The sequence below is a fragment of the Oncorhynchus keta genome, chromosome 28, assembly GCF_023373465.1.
Source record: "Oncorhynchus keta strain PuntledgeMale-10-30-2019 chromosome 28, Oket_V2, whole genome shotgun sequence".
Lineage (NCBI taxonomy): Eukaryota > Metazoa > Chordata > Actinopteri > Salmoniformes > Salmonidae > Oncorhynchus > Oncorhynchus keta.
Genome location: NC_068448.1, coordinates 55,929,369 through 55,953,927, shown reverse-complemented (window position 1 = coordinate 55,953,927; position 24,559 = coordinate 55,929,369). Strand labels below are relative to the sequence as shown.

At 38.8% G+C, this 24,559-nt stretch overlaps 1 protein-coding gene across 5 annotated transcripts in view; it reads left to right on the top strand.

The window, feature by feature from the left end:
• The window catches only part of LOC118361156 (partitioning defective 3 homolog), a 592,408-nt gene that overhangs the window by 561,686 nt on the left and 6,163 nt on the right, over positions 1–24,559 (top strand). For 4 of the 5 annotated variants that reach the window (XM_052483308.1, XM_052483311.1, XM_052483309.1 and 1 more), the window contains one exon: positions 13,435–13,565. In XM_052483308.1, coding sequence (XP_052339268.1) covers positions 13,435–13,565 — 131 coding nt within the window. The remainder of the gene's footprint in view (positions 1–13,434; positions 13,566–24,559) is intronic. The other variant, XM_052483310.1, reaches the window with a different exon arrangement.

Here is a 24,559-nt window from a genome sequence, read left to right as displayed (position 1 = left end):
ACACTGTATATGGAGAGAGATAGATATACACTGTATATGGAGAGAGAGATAGATATACACTGTATATAGAGAGAGATATATATACACTGTATATGGAGAGGGAGAGAGATAGATATACACTGAATATAGAGAGGGAGAGAGATAGATATACACTGTATATGGAGAGGGAGAGATATACACTGTATATAGAGAGGGAGAGAGAGATAGATATACACTGAATATAGAGAGGGAGAGAGATAGATATACACTGTATATGGAGAGAGATAGATATACACTGTATATGGAGAGGGAGAGAGAGATAGATATACACTGTATATGGAGAGAGAGATATATACACTGTATATGGAGATAGATAGATATACACTGTATATGGAGAGGGAGAGAGACATAGATATACACTGTATATGGAGAGAGATAGATATACACTGTATATGGAGAGAGATAGATATACACTGTATATGGAGAGGGAGAGAGATAGATATACACTGTATATAGAGAGAGATATATATACACTGTATATGGAGAGAGATAGATATACACTGTATATGGAGAGAGATAGATATACACTGTATATGGAGAGGGAGAGAGATAGATATACACTGTATATAGAGAGAGATATATATACACTGTATATGGAGAGAGATAGATATACACTGTATATGGAGAGGGAGAGAGATAGATATACACTGTATATGGAGAGAGATAGATATACACTGTATATGGAGAGAGATAGATATACACTGTATATGGAGAGAGATATAGATATACACTGTATATAGAGAGAGATATATATACACTGTATATGGAGAGGGAGAGAGATAGATATACACTGTATATGGAGAGAGATAGATATACACTGTATATAGAGAGAGATATATATACACTGTATATGGAGAGAGATAGATATACACTGTATATGGAGAGAGATAGATATACACTGTATATAGAGACGGAGAGACATAGATATACACTGTATATGGAGAGAGATAGATATACACTGTATATAGAGACGGAGAGACATAGATATACACTGTATATGGAGAGAGATAGATATACACTGTATATGGAGAGAGAGATAGATATACACTGTATATGGAGAGAGATAGATATACACTGTATATGGAGAGGGAGAGAGATAGATATACACTGTATATAGAGAGAGATATATATACACTGTATATGGAGAGAGATAGATATACACTGTATATGGAGAGAGATATAGATATACACTGTATATAGAGAGAGATAGATATACACTGTATATGGAGAGGGAGAGAGAGAGAGATAGATATACACTGAATATAGAGAGGGAGAGAGATAGATATACACTGTATATGGAGAGGGAGAGATATACACTGTATATAGAGAGAGATAGATATACACTGTATATGGAGAGGGAGAGAGAGATAGATATACACTGTATATGGAGAGGGAGAGAGAGATAGATATACACTGAATATAGAGAGGGAGAGAGATAGATATACACTGTATATGGAGAGAGATAGATATACACTGTATATGGAGAGAGATAGATATACACTGTATATGGAGAGAGAGATAGATATACACTGTATATAGAGAGAGATATATATACACTGTATATGGAGAGGGAGAGAGAGATAGATATACACTGTATATGGAGAGAGATAGATATACACTGTATATGGAGAGAGATAGATATACACTGTATATGGAGAGAGAGATATATACACTGTATATGGAGAGAGAGATAGATATACACTGTATATAGAGAGAGAGAGATATACACTGTATATGGAGAGAGATAGATATACACTGTATATGGAGAGAGATAGATATACACTGTATATGGAGAGAGATAGATATACACTGTATATGGAGAGAGATAGATATACACTGTATATGGAGAGAGATAGATATACACTGTATATAGAGAGATAGATATACACTGTATATGGAGAGAGATAGATATACACTGTATATAGAGAGAGATATATACACTGTATATGGAGATAGATAGATATACACTGTATATGGAGAGAGATAGATATACACTGTATATGGAGAGAGATAGATATACACTGTATATGGAGAGAGATAGATATACACTGTATATGGAGAGAGAGATAGATATACACTGTATATGGAGAGAGATAGATATACACTGTATATGGAGAGAGAGATAGATATACACTGTATATAGAGAGAGATATATATACACTGTATATGGAGAGGGAGAGAGATAGATATACACTGTATATGGAGAGAGATAGATATACACTGTATATGGAGAGAGATAGATATACACTGTATATGGAGAGGGAGAGAGATAGATATACACTGTATATAGAGAGAGAGATATATACACTGTATATGGAGATAGATAGATATACACTGTATATGGAGAGGGAGAGAGATAGATATACACTGTATATGGAGAGAGATAGATATACACTGTATATGGAGAGAGATAGATATACACTGTATATGGAGAGAGATAGATATACACTGTATATGGAGAGGGAGAGAGAGATAGATATACACTGTATATAGAGAGGGAGAGACATAGATATACACTGTATATAGAGAGAGATAGATATACACTGTATATGGAGAGAGATAGATATACACTGTATATGGAGAGAGATAGATATACACTGTATATGGAGAGGGAGAGAGAGATAGATATACACTGTATATGGAGAGGGAGAGAGAGATAGATATACACTGAATATAGAGAGGGAGAGAGATAGATATACACTGTATATGGAGAGGGAGAGATATACACTGTATATAGAGAGAGATAGATATACACTGTATATGGAGAGGGAGAGAGAGAGAGATAGATATACACTGTATATGGAGAGAGATAGATATACACTGAATATAGAGAGGGAGAGAGATAGATATACACTGTATATGGAGAGAGATAGATATACACTGTATATGGAGAGGGAGAGAGAGATAGATATACACTGTATATGGAGAGAGAGATATATACACTGTATATGGAGATAGATAGATATACACTGTATATGGAGAGGGAGAGAGAGATAGATATACACTGTATATGGAGAGAGATAGATATACACTGTATATGGAGAGAGATAGATATACACTGTATATGGAGAGAGATATATATACACTGTATATGGAGAGAGATAGATATACACTGTATATGGAGAGGGAGAGAGAGATAGATATACACTGTATATAGAGAGGGAGAGAGATAGATATACACTGTATATGGAGAGGGAGAGAGAGATAGATATACACTGTATATGGAGAGAGATAGATATACACTGTATATGGAGAGAGATAGATATACACTGTATATAGAGAGATATATATACACTGTATATGGAGAGAGAGAGAGATATACACTGTATATGGAGAGGGAGAGATAGATAGATATACACTGTATATGGAGAGGGAGAGAGAGATAGATATACACTGAATATAGAGAGGGAGAGAGATAGATATACACTGTATATGGAGAGGGAGAGATATACACTGTATATAGAGAGAGATAGATATACACTGTATATGGAGAGGGAGAGAGAGATAGATATACACTGAATATAGAGAGGGAGAGAGATAGATATACACTGTATATGGAGAGAGATAGATATACACTGTATATGGAGAGAGATAGATATACACTGTATATGGAGAGGGAGAGAGAGATAGATATACACTGAATATAGAGAGGGAGAGAGATAGATATACACTGTATATGGAGAGAGATAGATATACACTGTATATGGAGAGAGATAGATATACACTGTATATGGAGAGAGAGATAGATATACACTGTATATGGAGAGAGATATATATACACTGTATATGGAGAGAGAGATAGATATACACTGTATATAGAGAGAGATATATATACACTGTATATGGAGAGGGAGAGATATACACTGTATATGGAGAGGGAGAGATAGATAGATATACACTGTATATGGAGAGGGAGAGAGAGATAGATATACACTGAATATAGAGAGGAGAGAGATAGATATACACTGTATATAGAGAGGGAGAGAGAGATAGATATACACTGTATATGGAGAGAGATAGATATACACTGTATATGGAGAGAGATAGATATACACTGTATATGGAGAGAGATAGATATACACTGTATATGGAGAGAGATAGATATACACTGTATATAGAGAGAGAGAGATATACACTGTATATGGAGAGAGATAGATATACACTGTATATAGAGAGAGATAGATATACACTGTATATGGAGAGAGATAGATATACACTGTATATGGAGAGAGATAGATATACACTGTATATGGAGAGAGATAGATATACACTGTATATGGAGAGGGAGAGAGATAGATATACACTGAATATAGAGAGGGAGAGAGATAGATATACACTGTATATGGAGAGGGAGAGAGAGATAGATATACACTGAATATAGAGAGGGAGAGAGATAGATATACACTGTATATAGAGAGGGAGAGAGATAGATATACACTGTATATAGAGAGGGAGAGAGATAGATATACACTGTATATGGAGAGAGATAGATATACACTGTATATGGAGAGAGATAGATATACACTGTATATGGAGAGAGATAGATATACACTGTATATAGAGAGAGATATATATACACTGTATATGGAGAGAGATAGATATACACTGTATATGGAGAGAGAGATAGATATACACTGTATATAGAGAGGGAGAGACATAGATATACACTGTATATAGAGAGAGATAGATATACACTGTATATGGAGAGAGATAGATATACACTGTATATGGAGAGAGAGATAGATATACACTGTATATAGAGAGAGATATATATACACTGTATATGGAGAGGGAGAGAGAGATAGATATACACTGTATATGGAGAGAGATAGATATACACTGTATATGGAGAGAGAGATAGATATACACTGTATATAGAGAGAGATATATATACACTGTATATGGAGAGGGAGAGAGATAGATATACACTGTATATGGAGAGAGATAGATATACACTGTATATGGAGAGAGATAGATATACACTGTATATGGAGAGGGAGAGAGATAGATATACACTGTATATAGAGAGAGAGATATATACACTGTATATGGAGATAGATAGATATACACTGTATATAGAGAGAGATAGATATACACTGTATATGGAGAGAGATAGATATACACTGTATATGGAGAGAGATAGATATACACTGTATATGGAGAGAGATATATATACACTGTATATGGAGAGGGATAGATATACACTGTATATGGAGAGGGAGAGAGATAGATATACACTGTATATGGAGAGAGATATATATACACTGTATATGGAGAGAGATAGATATACACTGTATATGGAGAGGGAGAGAGATAGATATACACTGTATATGGAGAGAGATAGATATACACTGTATATGGAGAGAGATAGATATACACTGTATATATAGAGAGAGAGATATACACTGTATATGGAGAGGGAGAGAGATAGATATACACTGTATATGGAGAGAGATAGATATACACTGTATATGGAGAGGGAGAGAGATAGATATACACTGTATATAGAGAGGGAGAGAGATAGATATACACTGTATATGGAGAGAGAGATAGATATACACTGTATATGGAGAGGGAGAGAGATAGATATACACTGTATATGGAGAGAGATAGATATACACTGTATATGGAGAGAGATATATATACACTGTATATGGAGAGAGATAGATATACACTGTATATGGAGAGGGAGAGAGATAGATATACACTGTATATGGAGAGAGATAGATATACACTGTATATGGAGAGAGATAGATATACACTGTATATAGAGAGAGATAGATATACACTGTATATGGAGAGGGAGAGAGATAGATATACACTGTATATGGAGAGAGATAGATATACACTGTATATAGAGAGAGATAGATATACACTGTATATGGAGAGGGAGAGAGATAGATATACACTGTATATGGAGAGAGATAGATATACACTGTATATGGAGAGAGATAGATATACACTGTATATGGAGAGAGATAGATATACACTGTATATAGAGAGAGATATATATACACTGTATATGGAGAGAGATAGATATACACTGTATATGGAGAGGGAGATAGATAGATATACACTGTATATGGAGAGAGATATATATACACTGTATATGGAGAGAGATAGATATACACTGTATATGGAGAGGGAGAGAGATAGATATACACTGTATATGGAGAGAGATAGATATACACTGTATATGGAGAGAGATAGATATACACTGTATATATAGAGAGATATACACTGTATATGGAGAGGGAGAGAGATAGATATACACTGTATATGGAGAGAGATATATATACACTGTATATGGAGAGAGATAGATATACACTGTATATGGAGAGAGATATATATACACTGTATATGGAGAGGAGAGAGATAGATATACACTGTATATGGAGAGAGATAGATATACACTGTATATGGAGAGGGAGAGAGATAGATATACACTGTATATGGAGAGAGATAGATATACACTGTATATGGAGAGAGAGATAGATATACACTGTATATAGAGAGAGATATATATACACTGTATATGGAGAGAGAGATAGATATACACTGTATATGGAGAGAGAGATAGATATACACTGTATATAGAGAGAGATATATATACACTGTATATGGAGAGAGATAGATATACACTGTATATGGAGAGGGAGAGAGACATAGATATACACTGTATATGGAGAGAGATAGATATACACTGTATATAGAGAGAGATAGATATACACTGTATATGGAGAGAGATAGATATACACTGTATATGGAGAGAGATAGATATACACTGTATATGGAGAGGGAGAGAGATAGATATACACTGTATATGGAGAGAGATAGATATACACTGTATATGGAGAGAGATAGATATACACTGTATATGGAGAGGGAGAGAGAGATAGATATACACTGTATATGGAGAGAGATAGATATACACTGTATATGGAGAGAGAGATAGATATACACTGTATATAGAGAGAGATATATATACACTGTATATGGAGAGGGAGAGAGATAGATATACACTGTATATAGAGAGAGATATATATACACTGTATATGGAGAGAGATAGATATACACTGTATATGGAGAGAGATAGATATACACTGTATATGGAGAGGGAGAGAGATAGATATACACTGTATATAGAGAGAGATATATATACACTGTATATGGAGAGGGAGGGAGATAGATATACACTGTATATGGAGAGAGATAGATATACACTGTATATGGAGAGAGATAGATATACACTGTATATGGAGAGAGATAGATATACACTGTATATGGAGAGGGAGAGAGATAGATATACACTGAATATAGAGAGGGAGAGAGATAGATATACACTGAATATGGAGAGGGAGAGAGAGAGAGATTTACACTGAATATATATATATAGAGAGAGAGAGATTTACACTGAATATATAGAGGGAGAGAGAGAGAGATTTACACTGAATATATAGAGGGAGAGAGAGAGAGATTTACACTGAATATATAGAGGGAGAGAGAGAGAGATTTACACTGAATATATATATATAGAGAGAGAGATTTACACTGAATATATATATAGAGAGAGAGAGATTTACACTGAATATATATAGAGAGAGAAAGAGATTTACACTGAATATATAGAGGGAGAGAGAGAGAGATTTACACTGAATATATAGAGGGAGAGAGAGAGATATTTACACTGAATATATAGAGGGAGAGAGATTTACACTGAATATATATATATATATAGAGAGAGAGAGAGATTTACACTGAATATATAGAGGGAGAGAGAGAGATTTACACTGAATATATAGAGGGAGAGAGAGAGAGATTTACACTGAATATATAGAGGAGAGAGAGAGAGATTTACACTGAATATATAGAGGGAGAGAGAGAGAGAGATTTACACTGAATATATATATAGAGAGAGAGAGATATTTACACTGAATATATAGAGGGAGAGTGAGAGAGATTTACACTGAATATATAGAGGGAGAGAGAGAGAGATTTACACTGAATATATAGAGGGAGAGAGAGAGAGATTTACACTGAATATATAGAGGGAGAGAGAGAGAGATTTACACTGAATATATAGAGGGAGAGAGAGAGATATTTACACTGAATATATAGACCGAGAGAGAGAGATATTTACACTGAATATATAGAGGGAGAGAGAGAGAGATTTACACTGAATATATATAGAGAGAGAGAGAGATTTACACTGAATATATATATATAGAGAGAGAGATTTACACTGAATATATAGAGGGAGAGAGAGAGATATTTACACTGAATATATAGAGGGAGAGAGAGAGATATTTACACTGAATATATAGAGGGAGAGAGAGAGAGATTTACACTGAATATATATAGAGAGAGAGGGAGATTTACACTGAATATATAGAGGGAGAGAGAGAGAAATTTACACTGAATATATAGAGGGAGAGAGAGAGAGATTTACACTGAATATATATATATAGAGAGAGAGATTTACACTGAATATATAGAGGGAGAGAGAGAGAGATTTACACTGAATATATATATATATAGTGAGAGAGAGATTTACACTGAATATATAGAGGGAGAGAGACAGAGATTTACACTGAATATATATATAGAGAGAGAGAGATTTACACTGAAATATAGAGGGAGAGAGAGAGAGATTTACACTGAATATATATATAGAGAGAGAGAGATTTACACTGAATATATATAGAGAGAGAGAGAGATTTACACTGAATATATATAGAGAGAGAAAGAGATTTACACTGAATATATAGAGGGAGAGAGAGAGAGATTTACACTGAATATATAGAGGGAGAGAGAGAGAGATTTACACTGAATATATAGAGGGAGAGAGAGAGAGATTTACACTGAATATATATATATATATAGAGAGAGAGAGAGATTTACACTGAATATATAGAGGGAGAGAGAGAGAGATTTACACTGAATATATAGAGGGAGAGAGAGAGAGATTTACACTGAATATATAGAGGGAGAGAGAGAGAGATTTACACTGAATATATAGAGGGAGAGAGAGATATTTACACTGAATATATAGACGGAGAGAGAGAGATATTTACACTGAATATATAGACGGAGAGAGAGAGATATTTACAGTGAATATATAGAGGGAGAGAGAGCGATAGATACAGATAGAGACAGACAGCCAGAGAGGAAGACAAACAGAAAGACAGACAGAGTGAGGAGATTTAGTGTGTTTTTAATGCTGTGTTACTCTCTTAAAGTGAACTGAGGTGGGTCTGCTCTCTCTCTCTCTCTCTCTCTCTCTCTCTCCCTGTAGAACCCTGCCTCAGACTCTATAGCGATAATGTTCCGGTCAGAACTCTGACTCCTCCAGTCTTCTATAATAGAATAATGGTGGTAATGTACAGCCTATGCCTGGCTGTCACACAACCTGAGCCAATACACACAATTAGCCCTCGTGTTGTTTTCTCTCCCTCCCACATCGTAGGCCTAAGGTGCAGATTCCTTCTGAGAGGGGATTTCCAGATGTTCATCATAATAAACCACATGAATGTTCCACGAGGGCTGCCTTCTCTGTTCTTAAGCAATAACATGTTATCTTTGTTGTTGGGTGGGATAGATGGGTTGTGTCCCAAAAGGCGCCCTATTCCCTATATTGCGCGCTATTTTTGACCAGAGCCCTATGGGCCCTAGGGAACAGGGTGCCATTTGAGCCTCGGAGAAGCATGTTCAGCATGAACACACAGAACAGGAGAGTGTTCCACCACTATACTGGTACTGGATCAAAAACACCACCGGATCCTATTAAAACTCTTATTTATGTGAATTCCTTTGGATTACAATGAATCCGCCCGTAACATACAAGGCTACAAACTCAGCCACCATAGAAGCAGTACAGTCAAGGCGGATCCAGGACATTCCTTGCCCATGCGGGAGGGAGAAACAGCGTATGTGTTGAACTGGTTATCGTGAAATCATGTGAAGCGTAAGCTCTTTGTAAGTGCAGTCACTTGACTTGGTCGAGGCCAGGGGCAAAAGGGATAAGACGGTCTCTAGTGATAATACAACTCTGTACTGTGTTCTGTGCCATTGCAATCAGCTACAAAGTTGCATTAACCCAAGCACAGCCACAGGGAGCAGTATAGGGATTCACTTTATGTTGTGTGATAATGGCTATTCACAGATAACACGGACAGACACTGCAATTCAGGGCCCTTGTCTTTATCATACTGCCTTGGTTCTTAGATACAAAATTGTGTTCCTGTTCTGAGAGAGAGAGAGAGAGAGAGAGAGAGAGAGAGAGAGAGAGAGAGAGAGAGAGAGAGAGAGAGAGAGAGAACTCAAGGGGAACATTGGATTATGCATGTCCATTACTCCCTATGTAATAACATTTTCACCCCTCTTCTCCAGTACATACAGTGGACTACTGCCAAGAGCAGTAAAATGTAGACCTACAGAATGAGCGCATATCATTCTATATCTAATTCTTTAGAGATGTACCAGCTCTTAAATGCCTTTTAAACGTCTCAGGAGGATGCGTGCACATGGTCCTAATAACCAGGCGGGTCTGTTTTTGATGTACTTCCTATACGGAGGAGATACTTAGTCTGAGATGTATTGAGGTGCTTAAAGTCTGAGATGTGGCGATAAAGAAAGCCACTTCCCATTTGTGTCCGTTCTCGGAGTTCTCTGGGCTGAGTAGAGGAAGTGGTGGACCACACGGAGCGCTCTGCGAACGGAGCTGTAGCCTGGGGGCGGCACACCCCTCCTCACCGCAAATGGACTAGCCCCGCTGTTAATAAATTGACAGGAATTGGATCTGTGTGAAACAATTTAAAGGGGGAGTGGCGTCATTATCCATTATCCAACTGTAGGTTTTATCCATCCCGGCCCAGGCTTAGCCTTGCCTTCTCTTTTCATACTATCTAGCCCTGTGGGCCCTGATCAAAAGTAGTGCACTATATAGGGAATAGGATGCCATTTGGGATACGCACTCTGTCTTTTTGTGCACCAGTCAAGTACATTTGCAGGGAAATGTGTTCCATGTGGCTGTTTGTGTAAGGTGGAGTTGAGCGGAGCTCTTGAAGTCATGGTCTATGCTATGGGGTAAGCAGTAAGTGGGTCCCAAATGACACCTTATTCCCTATATATAATGCACAACTTTTGAAAAAAGGTAGGGAGTAGGGTGCTGTTTGGGATAAAGACAGGAGCCCCTCTCCTCACCCTCCTCTGGTAGTCCAGATGGGGATGGGTGAGTCTATGATCACTATTAGACTGCGTTTCTGTGAGGTCGGAGGTCCAAGGCTCTCCCTCCCTTTCCATCTATTTTCATGTTTCTTTATTTTTCATAGCTGCACAACATTTTCATAATTATGTCTCAATCACTCTCTCTCTCTCCCCCCATCTATCTATCTCTCTCTCTCTCTCTCTCTCTCTCTCTCTCTCTCTCTCTCTCTCTCTCTCTCTCTCTCTCTCTCTCTCTCTCTCCCCCTCTCTCTCTCTCTCTCCCCATCTCTCTCTCTCTCTCTCTCTCTCTCTCTCTCTCTCTCTCTCTCTCTCTCTCTCTCTCTCTCTCTCTCTCCCCCTCTCTCTCTCTCTCTCCCCCTCTCTCTCTCTCTCTCTCTCTCTCTCTCTCTCTCTCTCTCTCTCTCTCTCTCTCTCTCTGTCTCTCTCGCTGAATGTTCTTGTGTTTGGTGGTATATTTTTCCTCCATGGACTTGACAGGCTAGGCTACATGCAACGTGGAGGGAAAAACAAAGTATTGACATCCCTTTTCCCTGTTATTAAATCAAAAATGAACATGGACACCTTTTGATTTGATTTTGGCAAATGTAATGTTTTATATGGCATTGTATTCCCGCAGAACAGTGAATAATCAGATTCTCCTTCCTTGCTAATGGTATTACTCTGACTGATTCTGTCTCCCAGCCATTCCTCTTGCCTTCTTCCCTATCATGGCACCCTATTCCCTACATAGTGCACTACTTTTTACCAGAGCCCTATGGGCTGATGTCAAACGTAGTGCACTATATATGGAATAGGGTGACATTTGAGACAAAGCCATTCTCTTCTACGGTTAGACCTCAGCTCCCTACAATAAGAAACCTGAATACAGGAAATGTCAAGCCCTGGGCTGAATCCCATCCTCCATCCCCCATTGAAATGACATAAAAAGTTATTTTGGCGTGCCAACATTTTTTTCTCACCCTCTGCTTTTAGGCCCAATAAACTCATTTCATGTTTCCCTCACGCCTAATCTGATATCAGTTTATGTTTTCAAGCATTTTTGAGTGGAGCAAGATGTGTTATTTCAGGGAAACCTGAAACATTAAGGTCAATTCATTTGACACACATGTAATAGGTCCTGTGTAGCTCAATTGGTAGAGCATGGCAAGCGCCAGGGTTGTGGGTTCGATTCCCACAGGGGACCAGTACAAAAAAAAGTATGAAAATGTAAGTCACTCTGGATACGAGCGTACACTAAAATGTAATAGCATAATTATTTTTTACTTCCAAGGGCTTCGGGAGAGGTTGGCGCGATTTCTGTAATTGGCCTATTAGGTTGTTATTGCAGCTGTCAATGTGAAAATCTGCAGGAGACATTAGACATTTTAAAGAGGTTCTCTTGATGATACAGTACCCATACTGACAGCAATATCCCCTTCAGCCGCATATCCCTCAAAGCCTTTCATAGATAAATAAATAAATATGTTTTTTTTTTTAAATACTCAAGTCAACGGTTCTTCTGACACATCCTCCAAAGGTACAAGCATGTACATGCCTCTACTGCTAATTAGGTTGTCATGTTTTTAATCAGCTAGCTCATTAGTGATGTGTCTTGCGTTGTGAGCCTGCGAGTGCGTGTGATGATTATACCATACCAACCATTCTGATGACTTCACACAACAAAGCCACAGAGCCACTTCCTCGTTTGGATCAGGCCGTGGTAGTCAAGGTCACCAACTACCAGCTAACAATGGCAACAGGTGATGGTGGCGCCATTATGGCTCTCCACTCCGGTTCAAGGATGTGTGGGCTAGACAGTATGAGTCTCCGCCAGGGTCAGAGGGGTAGGTGTTTGCTTCATTAACACCTACGACCATCCACCAACATCCTCCAACAAATGAGCTCTTGAGAAACCTACCTTCCATCAACTTCTGGTCTTGATAATAGAAGTACGCAATGTCTTTTCTACAGGGCTTTATTAAGGGTTTGTGTATAATGTCAGAGTATCCAAAATCATTGTGTAAATGTGCTGTAAATATATTGTGTGTGTGTGTGTGTGTGTGTGTGTGTGTGTGTGTGTGTGTGTGTGTGTGTGTGTGTGTGTGTGTGTGTGTGTGTGTGTGTGTGTGTGTGTGTGTGTGTGTGTGTAAAGTGTACATGTACTGTGTGTAACCGGGATGTGTGTTTCAGGCTAACTCGGAGACCTATACCCTGACCGGACACCAATCTGTTTCTGTGGAGTCACAGGTGCAGAGACCGAGACAAGACAAGAGACGAGACTCATTTACACAGGCCCAAAGACAGTACAGCTCCCTGCCACGGTAAGATACACCATCTCTTTCTTTCCATCTCTCTCTCTCTCCATCTCTCCATCTCTCTCTCTCTTTCTTTCCATATCTCTCTCTCTCATTCTCTCCATCTCCCCTCTCTCTCTCTCTCTCTCTCTCTCTCTCTCTCTCTCTCTCTCTCTCTCTCTCTCTCTCTCTCCCCCCTCTCCCCATCTCTCTCTCTCTCTCTCTCTCTCCCCCCATCTCTCTCTCCCTCTCTCTCTCTCTCTCTCTCTCTCTCTCTCTCTCTCTCTCTCTCCCTCTCTCCCCATCTCTCTCTCCCCATCTATCTCCATCTCTCTCTCTCTCTCTCTCTCTCTCTCTCTCTCTCTCTCTCTCTCTCTCTCTCTCTCCCCCATCTCTCTCTCTCTCCCTCTCTCCCCATTTCTCTCTCTCCCCATCTCTCTCTCTCTCTCTCCCCATTTCTCTCTCTCCCCATCTCTCTCTCTCTCCCCATCTCTCTCTCTTCCCATTTCTCTCTCTCCCGCTCTCTCTCTCTCTCTCCCTCTTCTTTATTTCTTCTCTTCTCAAATCGTCTATGTCTCGTACCGTCAAAGTCAAACAAAGTCAAACATTTCAAATCCACACTGTACTGAAGTTATCTCTAGAATGTTAAATGATTTTGGGCAAACTCTTGGAATGCAATCATTTAATACAATCCCACGTAATGCTTTCTCTTTAGTGTTGACCAGAGGGAAACAAGTTTATCACATGGAGATCGAAATGCTCTACCACCCTCAGTGCCTAAAAAAAATAGTGTTTTTTAGAGACATTTATCTTAGCAACTTCCGCCTTTCTCTTTCACAGCATTCAGAGCAGTAGCTGCATTACTTATCTCTTTCTCATTTATTTTGCATTTGTCAGAAACGTCAATAAAGCTTATAGTATCAGGGATGATCTGGAGCCCTCGGACCCACTTTAATATCAGAGTTTGCCTTCCCAGCTGTCTCTCTGTGACGCCTTTAATATAAAGCTTCCTACCCTCTTTAATCGCACACGCGCTCGCACGCACTTCTCTCATCACTCTCAGTCAATGCAAATCTAACAGCCAACGGACGGAGGGACGCTGGTGTGGTGGAAAGCTTCCTCGTCATCTTAAGCTTGTACATACTTAAAGAGAAAAAGCTCATCTTAACTGAAGGCAACTGCCGATACAGATGGACTGACTGCTATTTGGAGTTATCTATTCCCATATTCACTGGCTGTTTTATTTTTCCCTCACGCCTCACTGTGCTGAAGGCAATAAGCCAAAGTTAGCGGTTGTATCATGGAATCTTTTTGAGACATGGAGAATGTCAAAAGTGAAAGATGATTTCTTTAGCTTTGACTGAATCTAATTGTGTTCTTTAGACAATTGCTACACGGCTCAGTTTCAACAGTGACAGACCCTTATATGTGTGGTCTCACATTCAGGAATGATGATTTCATTGTACAGAAAAAAAAGGGTTCTGTTAGTCTCTAGAGACATTGAGTTGTAGACCCAGTAGAAGGAAGCAGGGGTCTGCACAAACAACACTCATTTAAACACTCTGCTACGCTCTTAGATGGCGGTCTTCGGCGGTCAATCTTGGATTGATTAAAACTTTTCCCTCTCTATAGTTATTGATTTTGTGGTCCGCACACAAACGCACCGATCAATATGTGCAATGGCATGTTGACCAAGCCATACATTTCCTTCCTAGTTGTTTTAAACAGAAGTGTTAGTTGGCTTTTGGTGGCAGCGGTAGGATTCGTTTGATATCACTCTTCCCCATACCAACATTGACCAATCCATATATTTCTTTCAAAAGTTATTTTACAACACAGAGAAATTGTGTTGAATGTGACTAGTGCTTTCCCCATGCCTGCGTTGAACATGGTTTCCCTAGGGAAAGTCCTCATCTCCTGAGGAAGATCATCGGACCATGTCCTTAGACAAGCATTCCTCCTATAATCTCATAGCCTCTTTCAGCCAGGGTCAGCTCAGTGTAGCATGCCCTTTGACCCGAAATAGGAAAGTCAGAGCAAACGTCAGGACACACACAGATCCTCATTAGGAACTCAAGTCTTACTCATGACCCATAATACCCAAAATCCCCTCTCCTCTTCCCTGTGTAATGACTTTAAAACGGGAAGTGAGGGCAGTCATCCATACAACCAAGAGGCCGTTCCCTAAAACCCAGTCTTCCCAAAACCCTCCTGAGAATCCATGCTATCTGATTACTGATAGGCTTAGTGGTGGTCTGGGATGTGAGGATCGGAGGGTTGGACATTTCTCTAATGAACTCTTGTTATTGGAACAGGGTTAGCTAGGCCAGACAGGGTGAGGGAGGAGAGACAGGGGCTGATTGCCAGTCAGAAGGGTGCTTAGCTGGCGTAAGTAGCAGGCAGGATAAGCTGAGTTCAGTGGCCAGTCTGTAGCTGCCAGACACGCACACGCACACGCACACTCACATTCCTCATGTAAACAAACAACTTAGTTTCCTGAAAGACAAGTAAAACATTGTTCCAAGTTTTTATATCATTTGTTTGTATACCCATGGGCTTTTGGCATTGCATGGACAAGGTACATGTTTTTCTGTGTTTTTCTCATTCCCTCACTCACTGTGTTTGTGTTGTGTGTGTGTGTGTGTGTGTGTGTGTGTGTGTGTGTGTGTGTGTGTGTGTGTGTGTGTGTGTGTGTGTGTGTGTGTGTGTGTGTGTGTGTGTGTGTGTGTGTGTACGTGTACGTGTGTGTGTACGTGTGTGTGTGTGTGTACGTGCCTGCGTGTGTGTGTACGTGCCTGTGTGTGTGTGTGTGTGTGTGTGTGTACATAACTGTGTGAATGTGTGTGTGTACATAACTGTGTGAATGTGTGTGTGTACATAACTGTGTGAATGTGTATGTGTCCATGCCTCCATGTGTGTGTGTACATGCCTGCGCGTGTGTGTGCGTGTACATGCCTGCGTGTGTGTGTGCGTGTACATGCCTGCGTGTGTGTGTGCGTGTACATGCCTGCGTGTGTGTGTGCGTGTACATGCCTGCGTGTGTGTGTGCGTGTACATGCCTGCGCGTGTGTGTGCGTGTACATGCCTGCGTGTGTGAGTGTGTTTCCATTTTGATCAACCCTGATCTCTACCAGCTGCAGTTGCAAAAACACACAGACACAGCAGCCAGCCACAGATTCCTCTTGAAGCCAACTTCCTGACTATGTTTGTTAAATATTGTCCTTCTAAATTTAACCAACGTATTTCATGATGACATTTATTTTGCTTTCAATAACCCTCCCCTCACCACTGTAAGTAAAGAATGCTTTTAATTCCCATTCTTGGAGAAGAGTAGGAGATACAGGGTTCAACACCACTATGTAACTATTTCCCATACAGATTCTTTCCTCTTGATTGTATGTTGCCCCATATCAACCCTCCATCTACGTCATCAGCACTAAAAACCGTGTTGGAACTTCAAGTCACTAAGTTCTATATGAAGCGTCACACGGTTCTGAACGAACACCTCCCACGTAAGCTTTGGCTGTTTTGGAGGCCAGATTCAGAGTTCTCGCTCTCTTTTCCTCTCTCATTCTCAGAGGCTGAGCATGTGGTAAGACTCTCTCTACAGTGTTTCCCCACATCTGCCTTGGCTTTGATTCGCGCGCGCGTGCACACACACACACACACACACACACACACACACACACACACACACACACACACACACACACACACACACACACACACACACACACACACACACACACACACACACAAAGATCCACAGTGTCTGAGTACTGCCATGTGTTTCAGCTCATCCCCTCTCCTCAGCCAGAAGAGAGCACAGAGGCCACCATTCGCAGTGGCTCATTTACAAGGGGATACACCGTTAAAATCAGACCACGAGAAGGACAGGTGAATGGGGAGGGATAGAGGCGAGGGATAGTAATAATTCTCTATCTTATTTTTCTGCTGTTGTCCTTGTCCAAAGCGAATGCAGATGCCCCAAGTCTATGTGGCTGCATTATGTGGTATCATATGGACGTTTGATTTAAAACAGCTCCATGTGGAACTCAGGTCGTATCAATGGCAGACCAGACCAGCTCCATGCAAATGTTCCATTTTCACATCCCCTATCCAGATAAATATCTTATTAGCCGTTTTATTTTACTAACCACAGCAAACAGTCACACATGGCTGTGTGTGTCATGGATCCCTTTTGGAGCTACATTTGGAGAGTGCAAAAATTCTGGCTTCGCTGGCCTTCAATAGGGGGATTTTGTCCACGGCTGGCAGGCTAAAATAGGGCTGACTGCTTCGTACAGTTTTTAATAGCAGCTTGCAGGTACGGTAGACCTCACTCTCACCTCACTACCATAAAGTTCTAGAGATAAGGAACAGGCCAGGCATCCATGGGCTCAGTCTTAAATTGCACCCTATTCCCTACAGAGCACTATGAGCCCTGGTCAAAGGCAGTGCACTATGTAGGGAATAGGGTGCCATTTGGGAAGCAGGCAGTCAGGACTGTGAGCTTCCTGTCACTAGTCTGAAAGCATGTCATGCCTTGACCCCCAGCTCCCTGCTCCAGCTCCCTGCTCCAGCCCTGTTCTGTTCTGTGTGATGAGAACTCGAAACCCTTTTAAACTGTGTGAGGTCAGTGAGGTGTGAATGGGATCTTTCTCTCTCTTTGCACCCAAACGTACAGTAAAGGAAGACAATCTGTATCCCAAATGGCACCCTATTCCCTATGGGCACTGGTCAAATGTAGGGCACTATATAGGGAATAGGGTGCCATTTGGGATGCCTCACTGTCACACGTCTTCCATCTCACATCACATTGCTTCCTTAATGGATTGTAATAATTGAGAAGGTGGCCAGGCACACACACGTTAGCCAAAGAGGACACATCTCCCAATGATGGCTTTTAGACACAATTTAAGGGTTTGTGTGTGTGTGCGTGCGTGCGTGCGTGCGTGCGTGCGTGCGTGCGTGCGTGCGTCAAGTCAGTCATAGGCTAGCAGACGGCTGGACAGAGGCAGATCATGCAGCAGAGAGGGCAGCCATTACTGTGTCTGTGGTAAATGTGCCCATCTCTAAAAGGAGATCAATGTGTGAAAGCTACAGTTTTGTGTGTTTACATCTGTGGAAATAATAGTGCCGCTGTTGTTAACAACCCTCCATTTGTTCGCCATCACTCTCTGTATGTCTCTTTATGTATCCTGTCTTCATGTCTTTATGTATCCTGTCTTCATGTCTTTATGTATCCTGTCTTCATGTCTTTATGTATCCTGTATTCATGTATCCTGTCTTCATGTCTTTATGTATCCTGTCTTCATGTCTTTATGTATCCTGTCTTCATGTCTTCATGTATCCTGTCTTCATGTCTTTATGTATCATGTCTTTATGTATCCTGTCTTCATGTCTTCATGTATCCTGTCTTCATGTCTTCATGTATCCTGTCTTCATGTCTTCATGTATCCTGTCTTCATGTCTTCATGTATCCTGTCTTCATGTCTTTATGTATCCTGTATTTATGTCTTCATGTATCCTGTCTTCATGTCTTCATGTATCCTGTCTTCATGTCTTTATGTATCCTGTCTTCATGTCTTTATGTATCCTGTCTTCATGTCTTCATGTATCCTGTCTTCATGTCTTTATGTATCCTGTCTTCATGTCTTTATGTATCCTGTCTTCATGTCTTTATGTATCCTGTCTTCATGTCTTTATGTATCCTGTCTTCATGTCTTTATGTATCCTGTCTTCATGTCTTCATGTATCCTGTCTTCATGTCTTTATGTATCCTGTCTTCATGTCTTTATGTATCCTGTCTTCATGTCTTTATGTATCCTGTCTTCATGTCTTTATGTATCCTGTCTTCATGTCTTCATGTATCCTGTCTTCATGTCTTCATGTATCCTGTCTTCATGTCTTTATGTATCCTGTCTTCATGTCTTTATGTATCCTGTCTTCATGTCTTTATGTATCCTGTCTTCATGTCTTTATGTATCCTGTCTTCATGTCTTTATGTATCCTGTCTTCATGTCTTTATGTATCCTGTCTTCATGTCTTTATGTCTTTATGTATCCTGTCTTCATGTCTTCATGTATCCTGTCTTCATGTCTTTATGTATCCTGTCTTCATGTCTTTATGTATCCTGTCTTCATGTCTTCATGTATCCTGTATTCATGTCTTTATGTATCCTGTCTTCATGTCTTTATGTATCCTCTCTTCATGTCTTCATGTATCCTGTATTCATGTCTTTATGTATCCTGTCTTCATGTCTTCATGTATCCTGTCTTCATGTCTTCATGTATCCTGTCTTCATGTCTTCATGTATCCTGTCTTCATGTCTTTATGTATCCTGTCTTCATGTCTTTATGTATCCTGTCTTCATGTATCCTGTCTTCATGTCTTCATGTATCCTGTCTTCATGTCTTTATGTATCCTGTCTTCATGTCTTTATGTATCCTGTCTTCATGTCTTTATGTATCCTGTCTTCATGTCTTCATGTATCCTGTCTTCATGTCTTTATGTATCCTGTCTTCATGTCTTTATGTATCCTGTCTTCATGTCTTCATGTATCCTGTCTTCATGTCTTCATGTATCCTGTCTTCATGTCTTCATGTATCCTGTCTTCATGTCTTCATGTATCCTGTCTTCATGTCTTTATGTATCCTGTCTTCATGTCTTCATGTATCCTGTCTTCATGTCTTTATGTATCCTGTCTTCATGTCTTTATGTATCCTGTCTTCATGTCTTCATGTATCCTGTCTTCATGTCTTTATGTATCCTGTCTTCATGTCTTTATGTATCCTGTCTTCATGTCTTTATGTATCCTGTCTTCATGTCTTTATGTATCCTGTCTTCATGTCTTTATGTATCCTGTCTTCATGTCTTTATGTATCCTGTCTTCATGTCTTTATGTATCCTGTCTTCATGTCTTCATGTATCCTGTCTTCATGTCTTTATGTATCCTGTCTTCATGTCTTTATGTATCCTGTCTTCATGTCTTTATGTATCCTGTCTTCATGTCTTTATGTATCCTGTCTTCATGTCTTCATGTATCCTGTCTTCATGTCTTCATGTATCCTGTCTTCATGTCTTCATGTATCCTGTCTTCATGTCTTTATGTATCCTGTCTTCATGTCTTTATGTATCCTGTCTTCATGTCTTTATGTATCCTGTCTTCATGTCTTTATGTATCCTGTCTTCATGTCTTTATGTATCCTGTCTTCATGTCTTTATGTATCCTGTCTTCATGTCTTTATGTCTTTATGTATCCTGTCTTCATGTCTTTATGTATCCTGTCTTCATGTCTTTATGTATCCTGTCTTCATGTCTTTATGTATCCTGTCTTCATGTCTTTATGTATCCTGTATTCATGTCTTTATGTATCCTGTCTTCATGTCTTTATGTATCCTGTCTTCATGTCTTCATGTATCCTGTCTTCATGTCTTTATGTATCCTGTCTTCATGTCTTTATGTATCCTGTCTTCGTGTCTTTATGTATCCTGTCTTCATGTCTTTATGTATCCTGTCTTCATGTCTTTATGTATCCTGTCTTCATGTCTTTATGTATCCTGTATTCATGTATCCTGTCTTCATGTCTTTATGTATCCTGTCTTCATGTCTTTATGTATCCTGTCTTCATGTCTTCATGTATCCTGTCTTCATGTCTTCATGTATCCTGTCTTCATGTCTTTATGTATCCTGTCTTCATGTCTTTATGTCTTTATGTATCCTGTCTTCATGTCTTTATGTATCCTGTCTTCATGTCTTCATGTATCCTGTCTTCATGTCTTTATGTCTTTATGTATCCTGTCTTCATGTCTTTATGTCTTTATGTATCCTGTCTTTATGTCGTCATGTATCCTGTCTTTATGTCTTCATGTCTTCATGTATCCTGTCTTTATGTCTTCATGTCTTCATGTATCCTGTCTTCATGTCTTTATGTATCCTGTATTTATGTCTTCATGTATCCTGTCTTCATGTCTTCATGTATCCTGTATTTATGTCTTCATGTATCCTGTCTTCATGTCTTTATGTATCCTGTATTTATGTCTTCATGTATCCTGTCTTTATGTCTTTATGTATCCTGTATTTATGTCTTCATGTATCCTGTCTTCATGTCTTTATGTATCCTGTCTTCATGTATCCTGTATTCATGTCTTTATGTATCCTGTATTTATGTCTTCATGTATCCTGTCTTCATGTCTTCATGTCTTCATGTATCCTGTCTTCATGTCTTTATGTATCCTGTATTCATGTCTTTATGTCTTCATGTATCCTGTCTTCATGTCTTTATGTATCCTGTATTTATGTCTTCATGTATCCTGTCTTCATGTCTTCATGTATCCTGTATTTATGTCTTCATGTATCCTGTCTTCATGTCTTCATGTATCCTGTCTTCATGTCTTTATGTATCCTGTCTTCATGTATCCTGTATTCATGTCTTTATGTCTTTATGTATCCTGTATTTATGTCGTCATGTATCCTGTCTTTATGTCTTCATGTCTTCATGTATCCTGTCTTCATGTCTTTATGTATCCTGTCTTCATGTCTTCATGTATCCTGTCTTCATGTCTTTATGTATCCTGTCTTCATGTATCCTGTATTCATGTCTTTATGTCTTTATGTATCCTGTATTTATGTCGTCATGTATCCTGTCTTTATGTCTTCATGTCTTCATGTATCCTGTCTTCATGTCTTTATGTATCCTGTATTTATGTCTTTATGTATCCTGTCTTCATGTCTTCATGTATCCTGTCTTTATGTCTTTATGTATCCTGTCTTCATGTCTTCATGTATCCTGTCTTCATGTCTTTATGTATCCTGTCTTCATGTATCCTGTATTCATGTCTTTATGTCTTTATGTATCCTGTATTTATGTCGTCATGTATCCTGTCTTTATGTCTTCATGTCTTCATGTATCCTGTCTTTATGTCTTCATGTATCCTGTCTTTATGTCTTTATGTATCCTGTATTTATGTCTTCATGTATCCTGTCTTCATGTCTTTATGTATCCTGTATTTATGTCTTCATGTATCCTGTCTTCATGTCTTTATGTATCCTGTCTTCATGTCTTTATGTATCCTGTATTTATGTCTTCATGTATCCTGTCTTCATGTCTTTATGTATCCTGTATTCATGTCTTTATGTCTTTATGTATCCTGTATTTATGTCTTCATGTATCCTGTCTTCATGTCTTTATGTATCCTGTATTTATGTCTTCATGTATCCTGTCTTCATGTCTTTATGTATCCTGTCTTCATGTCTTTATGTATCCTGTATTTATGTCTTCATGTATCCTGTCTTCATGTCTTTATGTATCCTGTCTTCATGTCTTTATGTATCCTGTATTTATGTCTTTATGTATCCTGTATTTATGTCTTCATGTATCCTGTCTTCATGTCTTTATGTATCCTGTCTTCATGTCTTTATGTATCCTGTATTTATGTCTTCATGTATCCTGTCTTCATGTCTTTATGTATCCTGTCTTCATGTCTTTATGTATCCTGTATTTATGTCTTCATGTATCCTGTCTTCATGTCTTTATGTATCCTGTATTCATGTCTTTATGTCTTTATGTATCCTGTATTTATGTCTTCATGTATCCTGTCTTCATGTCTTCATGTATCCTGTCTTTATGTCTTCAGGTATCCTGTATTTATGTCTTTATGTCTTCATGTATCCTGTATTCATGTCTTTATGTCTTTATGTATCCTGTCTTCATGTCTTCATGTATCCTGTATTCATGTCTTTATGTCTTTATGTATCCTGTATTTATGTCTTCATGTATCCTGTCTTCATGTCTTCATGTCTTCATGTATCCTGTCTCCATGTATTTATGTCTTCATGTATCCTGTCTTCATGTATTTATGTCTTTATGTATCCTGTCTTTGTCTTTGTCTTCATGTATCCTGTCTTCATGTATTTATGTCTTCATGTATCCTGTCTTCATGTATTTATGTCTTCATGTATCCTGTCTTCATGTATTTATGTCTTCATGTATCCTGTCTTCATGTATCCTGTCTTCATGTATCCTGTCTCCATGTATTTATGTCTTTATGTATCCTGTCTTCATGTATTTATGTCTTCATGTATTTATGTCTTCATGTATCCTGTCTTTGTCTTCATGTATCCTGTCTTCATGTATTTATGTCTTCATGTATCCTGTCTTCATGTATTTATGTCTTCATGTATCCTGTCTTTGTCTTCATGTATCCTGCTTCATGTATCCTGTCTTCATGTATCCTGTCTTCATGTATTTATGTCTTTATGTATCCTGTCTTTATGTCTTCATGTATCCTGTCTTTGTCTTCATGTATCCTGCTTCATGTATCCTGTCTTCATGTATTTATGTCTTCATGTATCCTGTCTTTATGTATCCTGTCTTTATGTCTTCATGTATCCTGTCTTCATGTCTTTATGTATCCTGTATTTATGTCTTCATGTATCCTGTCTTCATGTCTTCATGTATCCTGTCTCCATGTATTTATGTCGTCATGTATCCTGTCTTTATGTCTTCATGTATCCTGTCTTTATGTCTTCAGGTATCCTGTATTTATGTCTTTATGTCTTCATGTATCCTGTCTCCATGTATTTATGTCTTCATGTATCCTGTCTTCATGTATTTATGTCTTCATGTATCCTGTCTTCATGTATTTATGTCTTCATGTATCCTGTCTTCATGTATCCTGTCTTCATGTATCCTGTCTCCATGTATTTATGTCTTTATGTATCCTGTCTTCATGTATTTATGTCTTCATGTATTTATGTCTTCATGTATCCTGTCTTCATGTATTTATGTCTTCATGTATCCTGTCTTCATGTATTTATGTATCCTGTATTCATGTCTTTATGTCTTCATGTATCCTGTCTTCATGTATCCTGTCTTCATGTATCCTGTCTCCATGTATTTATGTCTTTATGTATCCTGTCTTCATGTATCCTGTCTTCATGTATTTATGTCTTCATGTACCCTGTCTTCATGTATTTATGTCTTCATGTATCCTGTCTTCATGTATTTATGTCTTCAT